Source organism: Haliotis rubra, unplaced genomic scaffold, assembly GCF_003918875.1.
Source record: "Haliotis rubra isolate DU_JTF1 unplaced genomic scaffold, ASM391887v1 Scf754, whole genome shotgun sequence".
Taxonomy (NCBI): Eukaryota; Metazoa; Mollusca; class Gastropoda; order Lepetellida; family Haliotidae; genus Haliotis; species Haliotis rubra.
In genome coordinates this window covers 140,206-160,549 of record NW_025767473.1, presented here as the reverse complement: position 1 = coordinate 160,549, position 20,344 = coordinate 140,206, and the positions used below count along the sequence as shown (strand labels likewise).

At 39.5% G+C, this 20,344-nt stretch overlaps 1 protein-coding gene across 3 annotated transcripts in view; it reads right to left on the bottom strand.

The window, feature by feature from the left end:
• Window positions 1-20,344, bottom strand: part of LOC124260208 — a 71,616-nt gene that overhangs the window by 19,108 nt on the left and 32,164 nt on the right. For 2 of the 3 annotated variants that reach the window (XM_046694471.1, XM_046694472.1), the window contains exons 3-7: window positions 10,515-10,708; window positions 9,929-10,035; window positions 8,789-8,854; window positions 8,026-8,096; window positions 2,803-3,047 (exon numbers count right to left, since the gene is read on the bottom strand). In XM_046694471.1, the coding sequence (XP_046550427.1) occupies window positions 2,803-3,047; window positions 8,026-8,096; window positions 8,789-8,854; window positions 9,929-10,035; window positions 10,515-10,708 (683 nt within the window). Of the gene's footprint in view, window positions 1-2,802; window positions 3,048-8,025; window positions 8,097-8,788; window positions 8,855-9,928; window positions 10,036-10,514; window positions 10,709-11,949; window positions 11,986-16,797; window positions 16,905-20,344 lie in introns of those variants that run through there. The other variant, XM_046694473.1, reaches the window with a different exon arrangement.

Sequence of the window (20,344 nt, the reverse complement as noted above, 5' to 3'; positions counted from 1 at the left end):
CAGAAAAATAACCATTTGCACTAATTAATTCATATTACATATGAGAGGATCAAGAATTAGAGAACATTCATGAGAATACTTCACAGACCCCTATCATGGTCTTACAGCTTTTCCTATTTAGAATTTACCTCCAGGTTTCATGTTGATTTCATACTGATTGTTATCCAGAATGTCCTCAAGGTTCTTTTCAAATTGGTAATGATATGAAGGAATGTCTTACCACTGGGCATTGTTCAGATCTTGACTGAAAACACATCTATAACTATACACGACGCATTAATCTTATGTAAATTTTAACTCATCCTAGTTTTATGTTTTGCTGACATCTTCTGGAAATATATGTTCAATTTTTTAAAAATATTTGTCAAAATTACCAAAAAATCAACTTTGGTTGTTCTGGGTATTTAGCTATAATGTAATCAAACAACAATGTTGTCATACAGGTGTAAAGCTCATTGAATGTGTGATGGAGATGGACTTGGAGACATTTTTCTGATGTCAAGTCAAAGTTAATCATGTGATTTCATAGTTTCAGTATATACATGCATAGTTTTCATTGTTGCAGCACTTGTACAAGTGCTGGGTAACTTAACACAAAAGATACCCATTGTGATTTAAAAGCTGTCAAAATTATGGAAACATCCTTATGCCATTTGTCTGGATCTAAAAAAAAGACACTGCCTTTTATAAAAATGATACATGTTACATGTACTACTCACATATATGGTGTATATCAGCGAGATCCTTGATTGACAGATTGTCAGTTTCAGTTGTTAGTGATCACTCTCCTTGGCAGAGCAACATAGATCCACATCATGGTGAAATGTACAAAGAATGATGCTGTCATTTCTTTACCACGATGCCAGTGACAACAATCACGAGTCACCAAAGTTTCAAGGCACCAATTTCGGCTTAGAGCTACACAATCCACCTGCCACTCAAACCCTGACTGTTTGATCTTTTCACTGTTTGGCGATATGTACAAGCCATGTCAATAACAGACTGAGTGTGTCAATATCAGCTTGTCAACTGTCTAGTATATGAATAGCGGAGCTACAACGCTGGTGCTAATTAAGTAATGTCATTTCGGGATCTGTTTCTTTTCACAGGGATTGTATGACGGACTCCGGTGACTAGATTCTTGTGGATTCTGTGTAGTGTAGATGTACTTGTTTGTGTATGAATGAATACACAATGGCCTGAACTCAGTGTATCAACAATCTCACTTGACAACTGACGAGTGTGATTGACAACTGGGAAATCAATATGAAACTGACAATAGTGAGTGAGTGACTTTGCATTTATGATGCTTTGAACAGTATCTCGCTTACAACAGAGCATCAACTTCATGTGAGCATGAAGTAGATGTCTTCATTGGAATCGGACAAAACCTGATGGTGGAGCCTCAGTTTAAAAAGTCTAAATAAATAATATCAGCTACCCGGTAATATGAAATATCGACATAGGAATGGTTTCTCTTTCAGACTCCAGAGCATGCATTTTATAAAACATTTACCCCATTCCACTCCCTTCGCCTTCTCAGATTTAGCAGCCTGTTCTTATAACATTTCCAGGTCTGAATTCGACATGATGGTTTCGAAACTTTATTTTGGAGAATATGTGAACGTCTAATATTTGAAATAAACCTTTTGCAATATGTACTTCTATTATTTGATCTAAATCATATGAAAATATGTAAGTCAATTATTTGAACTAAATCATATTGAAATATGTAAGTCTAATGTTTGAACTAAATCATATTACAATATTTAAGTCTACTATTTCTACTAAATCATATTACTATATTTAAGTCTACTATTTCTACTAAACTATATAATGTTCAAGATATAAAAGAAAGGAAGAAAAAAAGCCTGTAACTGAGTGAGTGAGTGAGTTGAGTTTTACGCCGCACTCAGCAATATTCCAGCTATATGGCGGCAGTCTGTAAATAATCGAGTCTGGACCAGACAATCCAGTGATCAACAACATGAGCATCGATCTGCGCAATTGGGAACCGATGACACGTGTCAACCAAGTCAGCGAGCCTAACCACCCGATCCCGTTAGTCGCATTTTACGACAAGCGTGGGTTGCTGAAGATCAATATTCTAACCCGGACCTTTGTAGGCATGCCAAAGAATTGTAGGCTTGCTTGGAGGTTCTTGTCAGGGATTTTAAAAGTGACTATATTTGCTACTCAAAATAGTGAACAAAAATACATTTTCTTTCATCTGCCTGGCTAACAAATAATAACAAATAGTGGGTATTGTAGGCAATAGTTTTTAAGGTTGTTTTCCTTCAAATAACCAGGTATGGTATCCATTGTGAAGACTGTATTCAAACAACTGTTATCCAATAAGAAATAGGTTAATCAACTAAGGTACATTCAATGAGAAGACTGAATTCAGTCAGTATCTGATGAGAAGATTTTGATCAAACTATCAGCATCCAATGAGAAGTTTTGATCAAACAATCAGCATCCAGTGAGAAGATTTTGATCAAACTATCAGCATCCAATGAGAAGTTTTGATCAAACTATCAGCATCCATTGAGAAGATTTTGATCAAACTATCAGCATCCATTGAGAAGTTTTGATCAAACTGTCAGCATCCATTGAGAAGTTTTGATCAAACTGTCAGCATCCATTGAGAAGTTTTGATCAAACAGTCAGCATCCAATAAGAATAATTTTATCAAAGAATCAGTAAAAAGGAAAAGGAAATGCAATGCATAATATATTTAATCTAATTAGCCTTTAAACACACCCCTGGAGAAGGTAACCATGACAACGACTAGATACTTACTTCTCCGGCTCCGGAGTCTTCTTCTCCTCCACAATGGTTGTCACAGGCTCCACCTGCGGCTCCGAGTCCATTGTACTCTTCCGGTGTCTGTCCGTCTTCTTCTTGTCCTTCTTCTTGATACACGACCTCTTCTTCCCCCCATCCTCCCCGTTCCCCTCCCCACCAGCTCCCCCTGCACCCCCTGTGGTGGACTTGCCTGCTTGTCTCCCCTTCTTGCCAGTACTGCCCTTACTGGACTTCTTCACCTGCAACACAGTAAACAGGGTATAAGGTTTAAACACTTCTGTTCTGGAGGGTTTGTGAAGAGTGAGTGAGTCAAGTTTTACACCACTTTTAGCAATATTCCAACAATATCACTGAAGGGGACACCCGAAATGGGCTTCACACGTTGTACCCATGTGGGGGATCAAACCCGGGTCTTCAGCGTCACAAGCGGACACTATAACCACTAGGCTACCCTACAGCCCTTGGTGCCGTTGTACAAAACAACCTTAGCGCAAAGGCTACCTTAAGTCTATGTTAAAGTATGGGAGTTACGGTCACCTTAGCGCTAAGATCGCTTTGTACAACGGCAACCTGGTTCATAAAGACCTCATATTCACACACTGGCTGATAAACGCAACAGCTTCAAAGAAAGTACCAGGTTTTCATGCTACATGAGATTCTGTGCAAACTTAGACTGACTGACTGAGTTTGGTTTTACGCCGCTTTTAGTAATATTCCAGCAACATCACGGCAGGGGACACCAGAAATGGGCTTCACACATTGTACCCATGTGGGGATTCGTACCCGGGTCTTCGGCATGGCGAGCGAACGCTTTAACCACTAGGCTACCCCACCGCCCCTGCTAACTTAGAGTAAACTGTGCATGATCAACAGAAATTAGGGTCAGTTTTAGTTTTATGCGCTTGTGACATAGGCAACGTTTAAAATTCCTGCCTGCCCGACCGTCCGGAAGGGTCCATTTTCATCTCGGACGGTCAAATTTCAAAAGTAGCCTGTCCGGTGGTCTGGTAGCTATTTTTACCCCTAACAGTAAATATTTCATAATATCAGACGGGTTCTCTTGTCATCAGTTTAGGTGTTTTCGCATTATGATGATTATGTTAAACTACTTACGATTGGACAGTTCATGTTACGATAACCAATCACAACAGGTGTACTTTAAGTTTACCTAAACTCGGTGCATTGCCTGTTAGTACTATGTTGTTCATTGCGATGCCTACAAACAGTAACCTGACTAACTTGATTTTTGTTGTTTTTTATTGTTGAAAACCGGACAGGCAAGTCTATATCCGGACTGGTAATTTTTATAAAGTTACCAGTCCGGCTGTCTAGCTTGGCATTTTGGGAGTTTTAAACACTGACATAGGTTGTTAATGGATAGCTCTCTCAAACTGACAGATAATAAACTAGAAAAGTATTGCTAAAAAAAAAATACTTGAGAGAATTATCCATTGACATTTAACATTTACTAGATAAACAGCTTCTTGATATTAAGTTTAAACTTCATTATTGCTTAGTATATTTCACATTTCCCATTACATCAAATAGGGAAATTCATGTTTAGTGTATTGCAAGGGGATTTCATGTTTAGTTAGGTGCAAGGGGATTTCATGTTTAGTTAGGTGCAAGGGGATTTCATGTTTAGTTAGGTGCAAGGGGATTTCATGTTTAGTTAGATGCAAGGGGATTTCATGTTTAGTTAGGTGCAAGGGGATTACATGTTTAGTTAGATGCAAGGGGATTTCATGTTTAGTTAGGTGCAAGGGGATTTCATGTTTAGTTAGGTGCAAGGGGATTTCATGTTTAGTTAGGTGCAAGGGGATTTCATGTTTAGTTAGGTGCAAGGCAAGTCAATATGTAGGTAATTTAGTGTATTTTCCAATCCAGTGATGACAATATCACACATTCAGCAGTTCCATTCTATACTGGGGTGTGGGGTAGCCTAATGGTTCAAGCTGACCTTGTCACACCCCACATGGTAAAATGTGTACAGCTGGTTTGTTGGTTTCGGTGTTGCTCAGCAATATTCTAGCTGATGATGGTCTGCAATTTTCAAGACAATCTACAGACTGGGGATAGGATGACATGCTTCACTGTCTGATGCCCCTGGTTTAAAAATAATTCTGGTCACGCCAGACCAATTTAATTTCTTGTTTTACAGATCAGCCGGTCGTCTTTTTGCAAGAATAAGAAAAAAAATGAAAACTAATTTTGCCTGCTCAAAAAATAAAATCATATTGTAAATGTGATATAATTGAAATACTCTTAAAATCAGTGTGAAACCTAAACTCACTCAACTTATTTTTAGTTGATATAAACAAACCAAAAGAGTTAACATGGAAACTCAATTGGGTTTTTGCTTTGACTAGTGATTTTTTTTTTAATGTCTCCTGCCTTTAGGTTTTCTGAGGACAAAAACCCGTAAAACAAGAAACATAATTGGTCTGGCCTTAAAATGCTTTTTTCTACTTCTAACATGTATTTGTGTCCCATAAACTCATAACATATGCTTGATTAACAATGAGCAAGACTGAGTGACTGTTTCAATGCATTAAAACGTGTGTGTGATGTTTGATGCCTGGAGATATAGTCCTGAAAAGAAGTTGAATAGATGGGCAATTATTCAGCCTAGTGGCGGCAAGAGTTCTATGCTCCCCAGGGAGTTGAGATTGATATTACAACGTGCCGTTGAGATTGACATCCAGTGATCAAGGGAAAACAAAGCGCCTTTGAGCAGCTGAGCTGGATATCGGCGCTATACAAATGTATGTATGTATGTATGTATGTATGTATGTATGTATGTATGTATGTATGTATGTATGTATGTATGTATGTATGTATGTATGTATGTATGTATGTATGTATGTATGTATGTATGTATGTATTGTTATGTTGTTAAGTTGTTTAAAGTTAAATGTGTTATGTGTATCACAAGTCACAATACTTTAACTGACTGAGTCATCAATGGTTTCACCTTTAATGTGAAACAAATGATCACAATCTCATGTAATGTTTCCTTATTTGGGGCATGGTATTGCCAGCATCACCAACCAACAGAACAAGATGAAGAATACTCTTTCAAAAGTGTGTAACTGTTTTCTATATATAATGTTAGATACAATTTTATAATCCATATTCTGCTCATATCAAAAGTTAAAAAATATTGCCTCTTTCTTAGGCATCTTAAAGTCTCAGATAATCAATAAATAATTGAGTTTGGTCCTGATACCAACACGATTCAAAAAGATTAACATATTATAGACAACACTGAACTGCCCCAAACAGTGGGTATTCTAAAGTTTAGAAACAGACTTACCTTTTTCTTAGGCATCTTAAAGTCTTAGATAATCGATTTATAATTGAGTTTAGTCCTGGTACCAACACGATTCCAAGACATTAACAAGCTATAGACAACACTGAACTGCCCCAAACACTGGGTATTCCATGTCTGCTGTCAGTCAGCTGATGCAATGGACGAGGTCTCTACCCCCCGTCAATACACATGCAACATGTATGACAGTTTCTCTACCTAGTTACAACGGATACAATGAGACCTTAATGATTCATAACCAGGTGGAAATCAATACAACCAAGTATGTAATTAACATGGTCCTTGCCTAGAGATAACACTGGACTTGTCAGGCCGGACTGAAATATACGCTAATCAATAGCACTTGGCGTTAATGTGGCTGTGCATTAAAGACTTAATTAGTGTACAAACATTGGATCACTACATGGTCTGATCTGGGATGAATGGTGGAGAAAGGGCTATGGATTATGCGAAATGTGAACTTAATGTTCTTTCTGTTTTGTTTATTCTGTCAATAAACATTACCGATCAATCTGGTTTATTTCAGGGGAAGGAAAGTCGTCATTTCATTTGATTTATATTAAGGCCTGGGTTGTTGTTCCACAAAACAATTAGCGCGTTGATTATTGTAACTACCAGACTTTAACATAGGCTTGAGGTAGTCATAGCACTCAGATTTGCTTTTTGGAATAGATGCCTCACAAATTTAGGTTATTGTTTGAAAATGTGCCAGTGTGCCTTAATAGCTTCAAAAACTGAAAATGGAGCAAGCCATTGTGAGTTTTAGTTGAGAACATTCTTTTTTTTTTAACCAAAATATTTTTTCTATTTGAAGGGGTTTGTTTTCAGGAAATCTACCTTAAATTGGTCTGAACACTTTTTTGGTCATCATTTTGATTCCTGTTGCTTGGCAATTTGACCAGATGTGTTGCCTAACACCAGACTCATCAGTATTAGAGCTAAACGATGCCAATCTGTAAATAATTGAATCTAGACCAGATAATCCAGTGACTGACAATGTAAATATTCATCATAAGTGTACTTGCCATTTAGGTAACTAAGCCTGGACCCGTGAAGGTCCGGGTTAGAATTGATCTTCAGTAACCCATGCTTGTCGTAAGAGGCGACTAACGGAATCGTGTGGTCAGGCTCACTGACTTGGTTGACACATGTCATCGGTTCCCAATTGCGCAGATCGATGCTCAAGCTGTTGATCACTGGATTGTCTAGTCCAGACTGGATTATTTACAGACTGCTGCCATATAGCTGGAATATTGCTGAGTGTGGCGTAAAACTAAACTTACTCACTATGCCTGATCACCTGATCCATACTGATCAAGAAAACTTATTAACCCATACAATACAAAACTAGATGTACCATATTAACAAACTGCAGTTTTTGGAAAGTTCAACTGTGAACCTTCATTAGCCATTTCATTTTTTACTAGTTTGCTTACAGAGTTGGGCCTAACATTTGTCATGGTGAAAAAAGACATTTTTTGTTCAACTTCTAGGTTAGTACTGTTACTATGAACAAAAAACAAACTCATAGTTCATCCTGGAAGTATAATTGCGAAATTATACCAAAAGTTAACTGCTTTCCTTTTAGCCAGAAAAAAGTTTAGTTTTTAAATGTAAACTGAACCATTTCTTAGGAACGAAAGTTATAACATCTCATGTTGTGTTTTTTATTCATTTCACCTAACTGTCAAACAGTTACAAAAACAAACTTTTAAAAGTCATATATGTATATATATGTATTTCCCTTTTCTGTGTCAGTTCATCTCATAAACCAACTCAATCTAAATAGAATTCCTTATGCAAGGACTATATAATAAAGCAAGTTGGGTATTCTTGATAAAAGGGGAATACCAAACTACCGGTGCTTGACCGTCCGTTACTCTTACCGTGTCTCTCCATGCAGGTTTTGGATCAACAGGGGGTTCCGGGGACGGAATCTGTATATATGGCCGCAGTTCTGTAATACCAGCAAATGATATAACACTTGTATCAGCGTTATGCGGATCACAGATCAAAGTATAACTAATAAATAAGGATTTAAAACTTTATGTCCAAAATATGAATTCCACAAGATAGGTTTTAGTAATTAGATATTAATAGATGCACATTCTTAGATATGGTTAAAAAGTGTTCTCATTCATATGTATTTTTGTCAAATTAGAGTTTTGTTAAAAAAAATTAAATTCACAACAAATTTGGTTATCTTAATATTCACTCTCAAAGTAGAAGGATTAAGCAATCAAATACTGCAGAAAACATTAAATATAACACTGATTAATGTGTGTACATATGAGTTTATTTGTTAATCTTGCAGTCAGGTATGACAGGAGTTGTCTCCCTTACAAACTGGTATGGCATGAAGGATAGCTTAAATAACCTGGGGGCATGATTGGCTGGTTGTTTTGTTGTTGAATGCCACACTCAGTAATATTCCAGCTATATGGCAGCAGTCTGTAAGTAATCAAGTCTGGACCAGACAATCCAGTGATGAACAGCATGAGCATCGATCTACACAGTTTGGGATACGATGGCATGGGGGGGGGATGGATAAATACTACATAAATCCAGGCTGACAGTCACATGGCATGTGCTAACTGATATATTTGTAGATATCTGAACTTATTAGGGCACATTAGATGCCAGTCTTACCATTTTCTTTATTGGCTTTGAGCCTGTCCTTGCCGTCTCCGTCCAAGTCAGTGTTAATCTTAGCCCCTACAAGTGTTAGACGGCACACTGGAGTTTTAGCATCACACCAAAAACATGTCACACACAAATCTGCTTCTCATCACCAAACGACTAAATATTCTTGCTGAGATAAAGGATTATTAAAGTTCATTAATCAACAAATTTCTATTTAAAGTGATGAGAAAAAGAAATGTATATTATGAGAATCTCAATTCACACACGCAAATGGTACTTATCGTGAGAATTGTATACACTACAAGGCCATAATAAATCAATTATTACATTTCTATTCCTGACAGTCTGACTACCAAACTCTCCCCTTATATAAAGTTATTGCCTCTCCAGATGAAGAATATCACTGTGTGTACCGTTCAGTCCACAACAATAAACAACGTGTTGCCTTCCCATATTTTTTTTCCATCTATTGCCAGGAATATACAGAAACAATTTGTATGCAGTCATTTATAAAAGAAAATGTTGATAATTTAATGCCCCCAATTCTTTTAAAAATTTGGATTAAAAACAAATAACAAAGTATTATGGCCTTATATGAATTCTTTCAACAATTTATGGCATTATGTGAATTCTTTCAACAATCTATGGCCTAATATGAATTCTTTCAACAATCTATGGCCTTATATGAATTTTGTCAAAAAAGCTATGGCCTTATATGAATTCTTTCAACAATCTATGGCCTTATATAAATTCTTTCAACAATCTATGGCCTTATATGAATTCTTTCAACAATCTATGGCCTTATATGAATTCTTTCAACAATCTATGGCCTTATATGAATTCTTTCAACAATATTATGAATAAAAATATCATTTAATGATGTAACATATACATTCTGTAAATACACATTAACATATCAATTGTTAAAATTAACAGCCTTTTGTATTTTCTACATCTTATAAGCACTTATATGTACTGAACCAAACCAGTAAGAGATCATTCAATATTTGTATATACAGTCAATGAAACTCAGTCTTCACTGCAAAAATAAATGCATGGAAAATAATCAGGATCCTTACTTTTTAACAGTGTACCAGTATATGGAACTTGCATTAAGTCCGCTGGGACAAATGAACATGCACTGACCGTAGAGTGACCGTGGCAAGGCGTCCGTGTTTAGTTTACTTGACATGTCATCCTCCAGCCCATCCCCCACAGAACTCGGGGAGCCTGGCCGTCCCTCCGTACCACTCCTGGGGCAAAGTTGGAAAATTCATTTTTACCCTTGCTAACATTTCCTTGGGTGGACAAAGTTTTCTCTACAGGTTTCCTTCCAACTGGTTCTAACTGGTGTAGTTTTATGGCCTTTTCAAAACTTTAATTGGAATTCTACAGAACTGAAAACCATTTCATCAAAGTTATTGATATAATATCATTCTGTTTATCTTTTGTTTTTTAAATATTTGCCCCTGTTGACAATTTTGCTGTTTCATCTAAAATTATGTTTAAAAATACTGATATCCAGTTGAACAATATATCATCTTGATAGTGTCCTGTTAATTTTTATTACGAATAAATAGCCACTTTGGGCAAATTTGCAGTATAAAGTCGAAATTATTTTTAAAATTACATATATATATTTTATTCTGTACGTCCCATTGAAACTTTAGCCACAACAATACACTTCTATTATCAGTATGATAAACATCATCATGAACAGTTGTTGTCATACCTGGATGAGCGATGGTGTCGCCACTGACCAAGAGATATTCCATCGGTCGACTCAACCACCGTGCCATTGTCATAATCGTCATTGTCATCACCGCCATCGCCATGGCGGCTGTTGGGTTGGGTGTTGATGTCCCGTTCATGTAGCTGCACCCCTTGAACGAAGTTGCAGAAGTGGGGCTTGATGCCTCGCACGACCTGCAAGAGTGAGTGAGTGAGTTTAGTTTTACGCCGCACTCAGCAATATTCCAGCTATATGGCGGCGGTCTGTAAGTAATTTAGTCTGGACCAGACAATCCAGTGATCAACAGCATGAGCATCGATCTGCGCATTTGGGAACCGATGACATGTGTCAGCCAAGTCAGCGGGCCTGACCACCCGATCCCCTTAGTCGCCTCTTACGACTAGCATGGGCTACTGAAGATCAATATTCTAACCCGGACCTTCACGGGTACGACCTGCAAGAAATGACGTGGACTATTTACTATTTGTTTCTTGTTTAACGATTCACCCAACAATATTCCAGCTATACGACGTCTGGACCAGACATTCCAGTGATTGACAACATTAATAGCAGATACACAAACGGGATACGATGACTTGAATTAGGCAAACCAACTTGACCACCCGATCCCCTTGTCGCCAACCTTATGGTCTCGAGGTAATCGCCCTTTCCTCAAGAATCAGGATGCCATATTCATTTGAACATAGATAGGGTACGGGTCTTATTACAAGTAAAATGTTTCATTTTTTTTTATGGCCGTGAAAGTCCTGTTAAAATTGTTCTTAAGCAACCCATGATTTTCTTAAAAGGCGACTAACAGGACGGGGTGGTCAGGCTCGCTGACTTGGTTGATATATGTCATCGTATCCCAATTGCGTAGATCGAAGCTCATGATGTTGATCACGAGACGGTCTGGTCCAGACTCGATTATTTACAGACCACTACCATATAGCGGAATATGGCTGAGTGCAACGTAAAAACAACAAACAAAAAAAACAAAACAAAAACAAACAAAAAACAACAACATACAAACAAAGTGAGTCGCATTGCTCACTTTTCAGTCAGTAGTACTACTCGTCACAAACCTGAGAAAAAGGTGCGATTTCAAGAAAAATTATATATCTTTAAATGAAACTTTTATGTACCCATTCTTTTTAATTCGAATCTGCCTACCAAACATTTTTTTTCAATAAGTCCCGCTGGCCCATAACCTAGGTCCCAATACCTTCTAGATAGAACCATAATCCTGTACCAGACTTGGGTAGGCTGCCTCAGGTAACTATGACCTTCAATCATTCAGCCAGATCAATGTGTCCCCCATCCCAGAGAATACTTGACAGGTTTCACCCCAGACTCCCCACACCAATGAAACAAAGGCCAAGTTACATCTTTATAATGCTGCATGAATATTGACAACACTCCGAGTCATACTTACAAAATTGCTCTTTGTTAAAATCTGGAGTTCTTTCCTCTGAAACGAAAAGCAGAAATAATTAGTTGTGAGTCGGTGAGAATATTTTACGAGTGCTTCCCATAAGGAAAATAGTTTTAAACAACTTGAAACGGTTTGCACAAACTTTAATGGTGCGTACTGTAGTTGGTGTAAATAGTAGCCGAGAGCCGCGATGCGGTCCTATATAGTCAAGACATGATCGCGATGCAGGGTCATGTCTTGACTGTATAGGACCGCATCGCGGCTCTCAGCTAGTGTAAATAGATGTTCGAAAATGTGTTTTAGTTTTTCTGAGATCGAGGAACGACTTACAACGATTAGTGTATTTGAATTATTTTTTCCATCCCTAGGTATAGATATCTATTTTCAGATTTAGCTTTCGAAATATCCCATTGAACTAAAACCTTTTGATTGCAAACCTTGCCAGCAGAATCAGGTTCCACGAAGGCGATACGACTGTCGATAGTGTATGTTCGATTCGATCGTATCTCCTGAAATCTACGTCTAAAGGGAGGCTCTATGGCAATCTCTGACTCCAGCTAATATTTGTGTTGTAGTATCAACAGACCCGCACATAACTATACGTAATCTACATGAAATCTCAACTTTGTTCATGAAAGATATTTGTGTAATAGACATTGTCATACAACACGCGTGACTTTGTCACTTCCGTTTATCACAGACAAGCGTTAGAATCGCAGTTACGGGGTTTTGAATGGTATTTAGACGTGATACACATAAGGAAGATAGTTTTTTTGTTCGATTTTTATTTGTTTTTTTTTATTGGTTCCCATGATTACAATGTCATATGTAGAACAGTGATGTACAGACAGATGGATGATGTACAGGTACTATGTCTATATATGTAATACACATATATAAGTCAATAAAAGATAAATATGATCTCAGGTAAATTGGATACATTTTATATTCATCAAAGTACTGGGGAAGAGAAGACCCCATTTATGATTCAAATCTTCTATTTTATTATTTCTTTTGCATATATGGTTTTCCACAAAGAATATTTCTTTCAAAGTTTTTATAATAGAGTATGTTTGGATGCGTATTTTTAATACTGCATACGTAAATGTGTCTTTTTGCTGCAGTGATGATGTGATTTAGTTATATATTATGATGTAGAGTACCGAACCATATGTTTTGATAATAGCAATAGATGGGGGTATAAATTGTTAAGCCAAATTTGTAGGTTTTTCCAAAAAGTTTGTGTCTCCTGACATTCCCAGTACACATGACAAACACTCTCATTTAGATCATTGCAGAAACACAAGGAAGATAGTTTGTATGGGTGTCGACTTTTGTATTTTGAGGAACACCTCATAATACGGAAGTTGACATCAATAAAAACTCTCTTCCTTAATAGCAGTTGAGTTTATAGGTATGTTTACCGTGTCGCGTTCGATTGGTGATATCACCCGCACCCAAACGTAAGCATTCAAGAAACGACACGCTCTGTTCGTGACTAAAAGATAAGTATTTATTCACACTTCGTACACCACCCACATAGACTAACGCAGAGTCTCTAAATATACATAATTTTGTGAGAAACAAATAATTATGTTTAAATTGAAACGGAGCCTCAGTAAGACTGGTGATTCGGAACTAAGGAAATTTAGACTTCATTTACGGCTTTAGCATTGCAGAAAGGACAAGGCAGTAGAGCTAATAGTGCGATTCAGGGACTATGAAATAGACTAACCACCCACGCTGTAATTGACATTTTAACATTTCTGCATGCCCTGTTACAGGTGGAAGGCTCTGGAGCCAGGGTACCACGAAGTCAGGAACTGAGCATTTGAATTGGATACTTTTGGTAATAGATACAATAACAGCTGAAACAGGAACAAGCTGCAGAGAGTTACTTCAGAATAAATTGTTTCAGTGAGAGGAAATACATTTTATGATGTGAACAAAACATATACACCACTGAAATACATTCCAACGCATTTACACATATATTAGGACTAAACATTTAAATCACTGAAGATGGAAGTGGAAATCAGGGGCGGATACTGCTTTTTGAGAAGGGGGTGGGGTGGGGTGTGGGATGCACACTACTGAGAAAAGGAGGCCTGCACACTTCATTTTCATCCGAATTTCAATGGTTATTTAATAAACATTCCGGAAATTGGGTTTTACGTCATGCTTGAGAATATTTCGCTCATATGACAACGTGCATGCGTGTGTATGTGTATGTGCGGCTGCTTGTACTAGCCCAGACTGAAGCTGGTTTTTATAGTGCTAGCACTGAGATACCATGCCGCAGTGAAGCATGAACACCCCACTCAGACACATTATACTGACTCCGAGCCGACCAGTCCTTGTTGTATCCATTAATGCCGGGCGACAGCCAGGGGCCAACAAGAACCATATTTTAACGTCTTTTGGTATGACGCGGTCGGGGATCAAACCCGCGACCGCGTCACAAGTAAATATTGACGTTATTGAACACAATTGGCGCCTCGTCGCAGTTTACAATACTAAACTTGGTTGGCTGTTTTGTTGTTTAACGCCGCACTCAACAACATTCCAGCTATATGGCGGCGGTCTGTAAATAATCGAGTCTGGACCAGACAATCCAGTGATAAACAGCGTGTTTATTGGTGTTAAATTATTGATTAAATAAATTGGGACTCATAAGTTATCAGATGTTTCTGAAATAATCCGGTACAAGAAGTCCCACAGGAAACTGATTTCACATCAGATATATTTTGTTAAAAACACACCAGTTCTCACAAAAGAAGAAGATATACGTGTTCAGGGCTCCAGATAAGGACCGTATCGGCGTATGTACGGATAAAAAATATGCACGATACGGTAGGAAATAATTTAGAAAACGTAGCACCAACGAACCACAGCAATGGTGTACGGTCTTGGAATCATTTACAGACGTATCTGAAAGAGTGTTGTTTTATTGTTTATTGACCTGTTTACACAAGAGTAGCAATGTTGTGGTGCATATATGAAACGAAACACAAGATTACTGATACGCCATTAAATTCCATTCAGTACTCAAAATGTACTCTTAAGTTTATCCAATACTCCTATATTGAAAAAATAAGAAGTACGTACTCCTGATGTTGAAAAATTATCTGGAGCCCTGCGTGTTAATGAGTATATGTGTCACAGTGATAGTTCCCATACAGACACAGATACAGCAGCTGGTTGCTACACCATGGATCGAGTCCTGAGTACACATCCATTCCGACGGTGTGACTTCATTACTTCTACATGCTCCAGTGCTTGCTCACGTCGTAAAGGTTATGTTGTAGTCGGGGTGGAGGTGGTGTGTATCGACGTTCATAACTATAAGACAGTCGGGATCAACACGGTAGACAATCGGCTTCAACTTGGTAGACAATCGGGATCAACGTGGTAGACAATCAGGATTGGTAGACAACTTGGTAGACAATCGAGATCAACTCGGGAGACAATCGGGATCAACGTGGTAGACAATCGGGATCAACTCGGGAGACAATCGGGATCAACTTGGTAGACAATCGGGATCAACGTGTCACTACTACTACTTTTGGACAAGGGGTTTAATATAAACAAAATAATTTTAAAGATTCAATGTTTTTTACTTTCGCCTTCTTTTGCACAATCAAGCCAACATGATTTGGACGTTTACAGCGTTCGTAATAAACATTATTAGCAAGGGTATTGTGTTAGAAATCCTTGAAACGTCAGGGTGCGATCCGATATTCCAACCCACGGGTTGGTTTCTGTTTGTTTGTTGTTGTTGTTGTTTAATGCGGCATTCAGCAATATTCAAGCAACATGGCAGCGGTTTGGAGAGTCATTGGATGGGTGACCGTGTCTGGCAGCTTGACTCCAGAGAGTTTCTTGGACTTCAGTCCTGCCCCACAACGAAGCATATGTGATACATGTGGTCTCACCTTAAGCAAGTGAGTTTGTTCAAAATTGCCTCTGTTCATCCATCAGAAAATGGGTACCCGTTGGAATAAGTCATAAGACTATTAACCTTCTAGCGCCTCACACGCAGCTTGGGTTATCTGGGATAATAATACTCAGATTGTGCGCTTTGAGCAGGATATGAGTGAGTGGGTTTGGTTTTACGCCGCTTATAGCAATATTCCAACAATACCACGGCGGAGCACACCAGAAATGGGCTTCACATATTGTACACATGTTGGGAATCGAACCCGGGCCTTCAGTGTGACGAGAGAACGCTTTAACCACTAGGCTACCGTACCGCCCCAGCAAGATATGAAGCCTGGAAAGGCGCGTTATAAATACTCACATTATTTCGCATGTAGCCGGCCAGTGTCGGGTCAACTTACATAGGTGAAGGTCAGTATCAGTGTGTTTAGGAATAGGTCAGCGTTTGGTCAACGTGTGCATCCTATGGTATCATAGTTTGACATTACAGTTATTAGAGATTAACAGCAGAAAACTGTTTAAACTGGGCGAAATCGTACCTTATGTTCCTGAATTATTTCAGGTGAACAATTGTCTAGACTTTGTATATGCGTATGACCGGTGCCACCTTTTCGCGAACACCTTGTTTCATCACTATTTCATTTTGATTCATAAACACATGTTCTGTCATCGTATCGCATGGTGACAATCACTGGATTGTCTGGTCCAGACACGATTTGTTTACAAACAACACCGCGCAGCTGTAATACTGCTGGAACTTACACGTACTCATGATATACGTAGTCACGGTTGTACAATCGACTCTGCTTTTAGCAGAGATTTCTTACGGATGTGAAAAGAGTTTAGTCGCCTCTACTATTGTAGATTTGACAGCATTTCTTCTTAAGACTCACGATAAAATCATCTTACCAAATGCCCGTGACACTCCTTCGCCATATTGGCAATGTACCTTCCTTCCTGTACACGTCTTGTGCCCCGCTCCTCTGGTACGACTTCACATACGCTGCCAGTGCTGTGACATGCTCGTCTAAGTGTTTGTCAGCGTGTCATCCAGAGACATAACGATTGATTTACTAACGGCCCCATCCTCCTAGTCATCCGATGCCAGACAATAGACTTCATATACTATCATACAGAGTAGGTCAACCGAATCATCGTCATGCCAACGAAACTCTCGTGTAATGAAACGTTCGATTTTAAGGTTCTTAAATCAATAGAAATCATTGTAAGCAATTAATGCATAATTTCTTTTTGAATAATTTCTGTTTACTTTAATCAAATATTTATACTTCAAAGTTAGATTAAAAAGTCAGCTGTGTTTCTATACATAACATGGCACCTGTGCAACTGCTGAGTGAAGAGCGTTGTTTCAGCTGTTTCTCACCTTGCAACTTTTACACTTCATAGTTTTGTATACTGAACACAAAAAAAGAAACGCCCTTTTGAAATTACTTAACCGAATATATATATACTGAGTCAAAAAAGAAACTTCACAAAATGTAATTTGAAAAATAATGAATAATTTTTCTCTGATGATACATCTATGTATCCGAAATGGGATCCCTATCTTTCGACTCTAGAAAAACGTTAGCAAAACCCACTCAAACCCATCCATTCGTCGTGCAAATGACGTTAGTGCCAAATCAGGTTTTGCACGTGCAGTCGATCACGTGATCTTCGCATCGAAGTTTTCTTCATATGCACGTGTTTGCATTGGCCTCAAGAATTGAAAAACACTTTTAAACCACAGTTCTAACGGTACTTGAAATGCCACGATTGTCAAATGTGCAACGTGAACGTGCCGTTGGCATGTTGCAAGCGGGAAGATCAGTTATTGACGTCGCAAAGAGCAATGGGATGCAGCCGTCGTACTGTGTATGACTTGCGAGGTCGTCTACAACAAACTGGCACCACTTCTGATCGCCCAAGGTCGGGTCGTCCACGTGTGACGTCACGAGCAGAAGACCGTCAAATCGTCCTACGTCACCTACGTGACAGATTTCTGCCGGCTACACGAACCAGGGCTGAGATGTTTAGAGGTCGACTGTCCTCACAGACCATTCGAAATCGGTTGCGGGCTGCCAATCTCCATTCTCGACGTCCATATCGTGGGCCAATATTGACGCCGTTTCATCAACGTCAACGTCTGCTGTGGGCCCAACGTCACCTCCGATGGACCCAGAGACTGGAATCGAGTCGTCTTTAGCGATGAATCAGGTTTACCCTCAGATTCGCGGACGGCAGGCATAGAGTCTGGAGACGACGTCGTGAACGGTATGCCCAATGTTGTGTACAGGAAGTCGACAGATTCGGGGGCGGAAGTTGCATGGTGTGGGGTGCTTTCTGTGGAACAACCGTTCCCGACTTCTGGTCATCCGTGGAAACCTCACAGCTGCTGCTTACCGCGACCAGGTGCTCACCCTGAACTCGTTCCTTTCATGGCGGCTCATGGCCCAGGTCTACAGTTCCAGCATGATAATGCTCGGCCGCATACCGCGATGTTGACACGAAATTTCCTTCAAAACGCTGGAATCAACGTCATGGACTGGCCATCGAGGTCCCCTGACCTTAATCCAATAGAGCACGTTTGGGATGCACTTGGGAGAAGGCTTCGTGGTCTTAGGAACCAACCTCAGAATTTGCAGGAACTTGGCGCTGCCTTGCAAGAGCAATGGTGCAGAATCCCCAACCACGTGTTCACAAGCATCAGGCAGTCGATGAGGAGACGGTGTTTGGCAGTGGTGAATGCGCGGGGCGGCCATACACGATATTGAACTGAGAAATTTCGCATTTTATTCTTGTGACTTGACATTCTGTATACCCATGTTTTGGAACGGCGGTGTAGCCTAATGGAACTGATTATGGCACTGTCAGTGTATCGAGTACATCACACAGATCTCAGCAATGAAATAATAACAATTTAACCATCTTACCATCTCTTGTTCTTTTATAGTGCCCTGAAGAAAGAATGTGAAGTTTCTTTTTTGACTCAGTATATATATTTTTCTGCAATAACTTACTTGATAGATGAGACAAGTGTGTTCATGTATCAAACATAGTTACTTGAGCGTTAGCAAACCACAACCCTAAAAACATTCAAAACGCACGTGCATCGCATGATTCGCTACGACCGCATGGTCTGAGAGCCAGGAGGCATACGTTGGGCTAGTTCTTATCCAACGGCATCGACGTCAACGTCGAGAGTGGGCTCGTGCTCATATTCGTTGGACTCGACATGAATGTCAGGGAGTGTTTATTTAGTGACGAATCCGTTTGTCGCTCTCCAAAGGTGACGGTCGACGTCGGTGGTAGAGCCGGGAATGAACGTTATGCTGACGCTTGTGTTTGAGTGAGTGAGTTTGGTCTTACACCGCTTCTATCAATATTCCCGCAATATCACGGCGGGTGACACTAGAAACGGGCTTCACACATTGTACTCATGTGGGGAAGCGAACCCGGGTCTTCAGCGTGACGGGCGGACGCTTTAACCGCTAGGCTACCCCACCACCCCATGTTGCTGAGAGATCGTTTCGGAGGAGCTGGATCTGTAATGATTTGGGCGGGGTCTTTACAAGGTCATTACAGAACTCTTGTTCCTGGAAATCTGATTGCGTGCGCTAAAGGGACATGATTCTTACTCAGTATGTTGTCCCTCACCTCAACGAATCAACGTTTCAGTATAACAATGCGACAAGTCAAACTGTATGCATCACGCATGACTTTCTGAAGGCTAACCACGTGTTACGCCTTAGCCCACCTGTAGTCCGGACATGAATCCAGCTGAACGTTAATGTGGCTCTTTTTACAGACGTGTAAAAGAACTTCAGAATCAGCATCGGAACATAGCGAATTTGAAACTGCCTTGTTTGATGGAACAAATTCCCTAACAAGAAATCCAGTCAGTAGTGACGTCAAAGAGACAACGAAGCACAGCTCTGAGTGATGCAGGCGATGGCCACACACGGTTTTCATAACGTAATTTTCAGTTGTGATGCCACTTCCACAGAGACGACAGCCACATCTACGGACTTTTAGTGAGTGAGTATGGTTTTACGCCGCTCTTAGCAAAATTCCAGCAATACCACGGCGAGGCACGCCAGAAATGGGCTTCACATATTGTGCCCATGTGGGGAATCGAACTCGGATCTTCGGTGTGACGAGTGAACCACTAGGCTACCCCACCGCCCCTTTGAGTGACTGACTTCCATCAGCGACGCAGCTAGGTTACTTTTAAGTATATGCAAAACCAATTGTGTGAAGTCGTGAAACGCCTGCCCACTCGGACCCCCTCACAGAACAAAATTAAATTACATATATGTAGATGCTCTTAAAAGCTATTACCTGCATTTTGGAACCTTTTATGTTAGATATATCTGTAAATATTTGTAATTATTTTATCACATTTCTGTCAAAACATACATGCATGAGTTCAACACATTTTTTACTTTCATTAAAA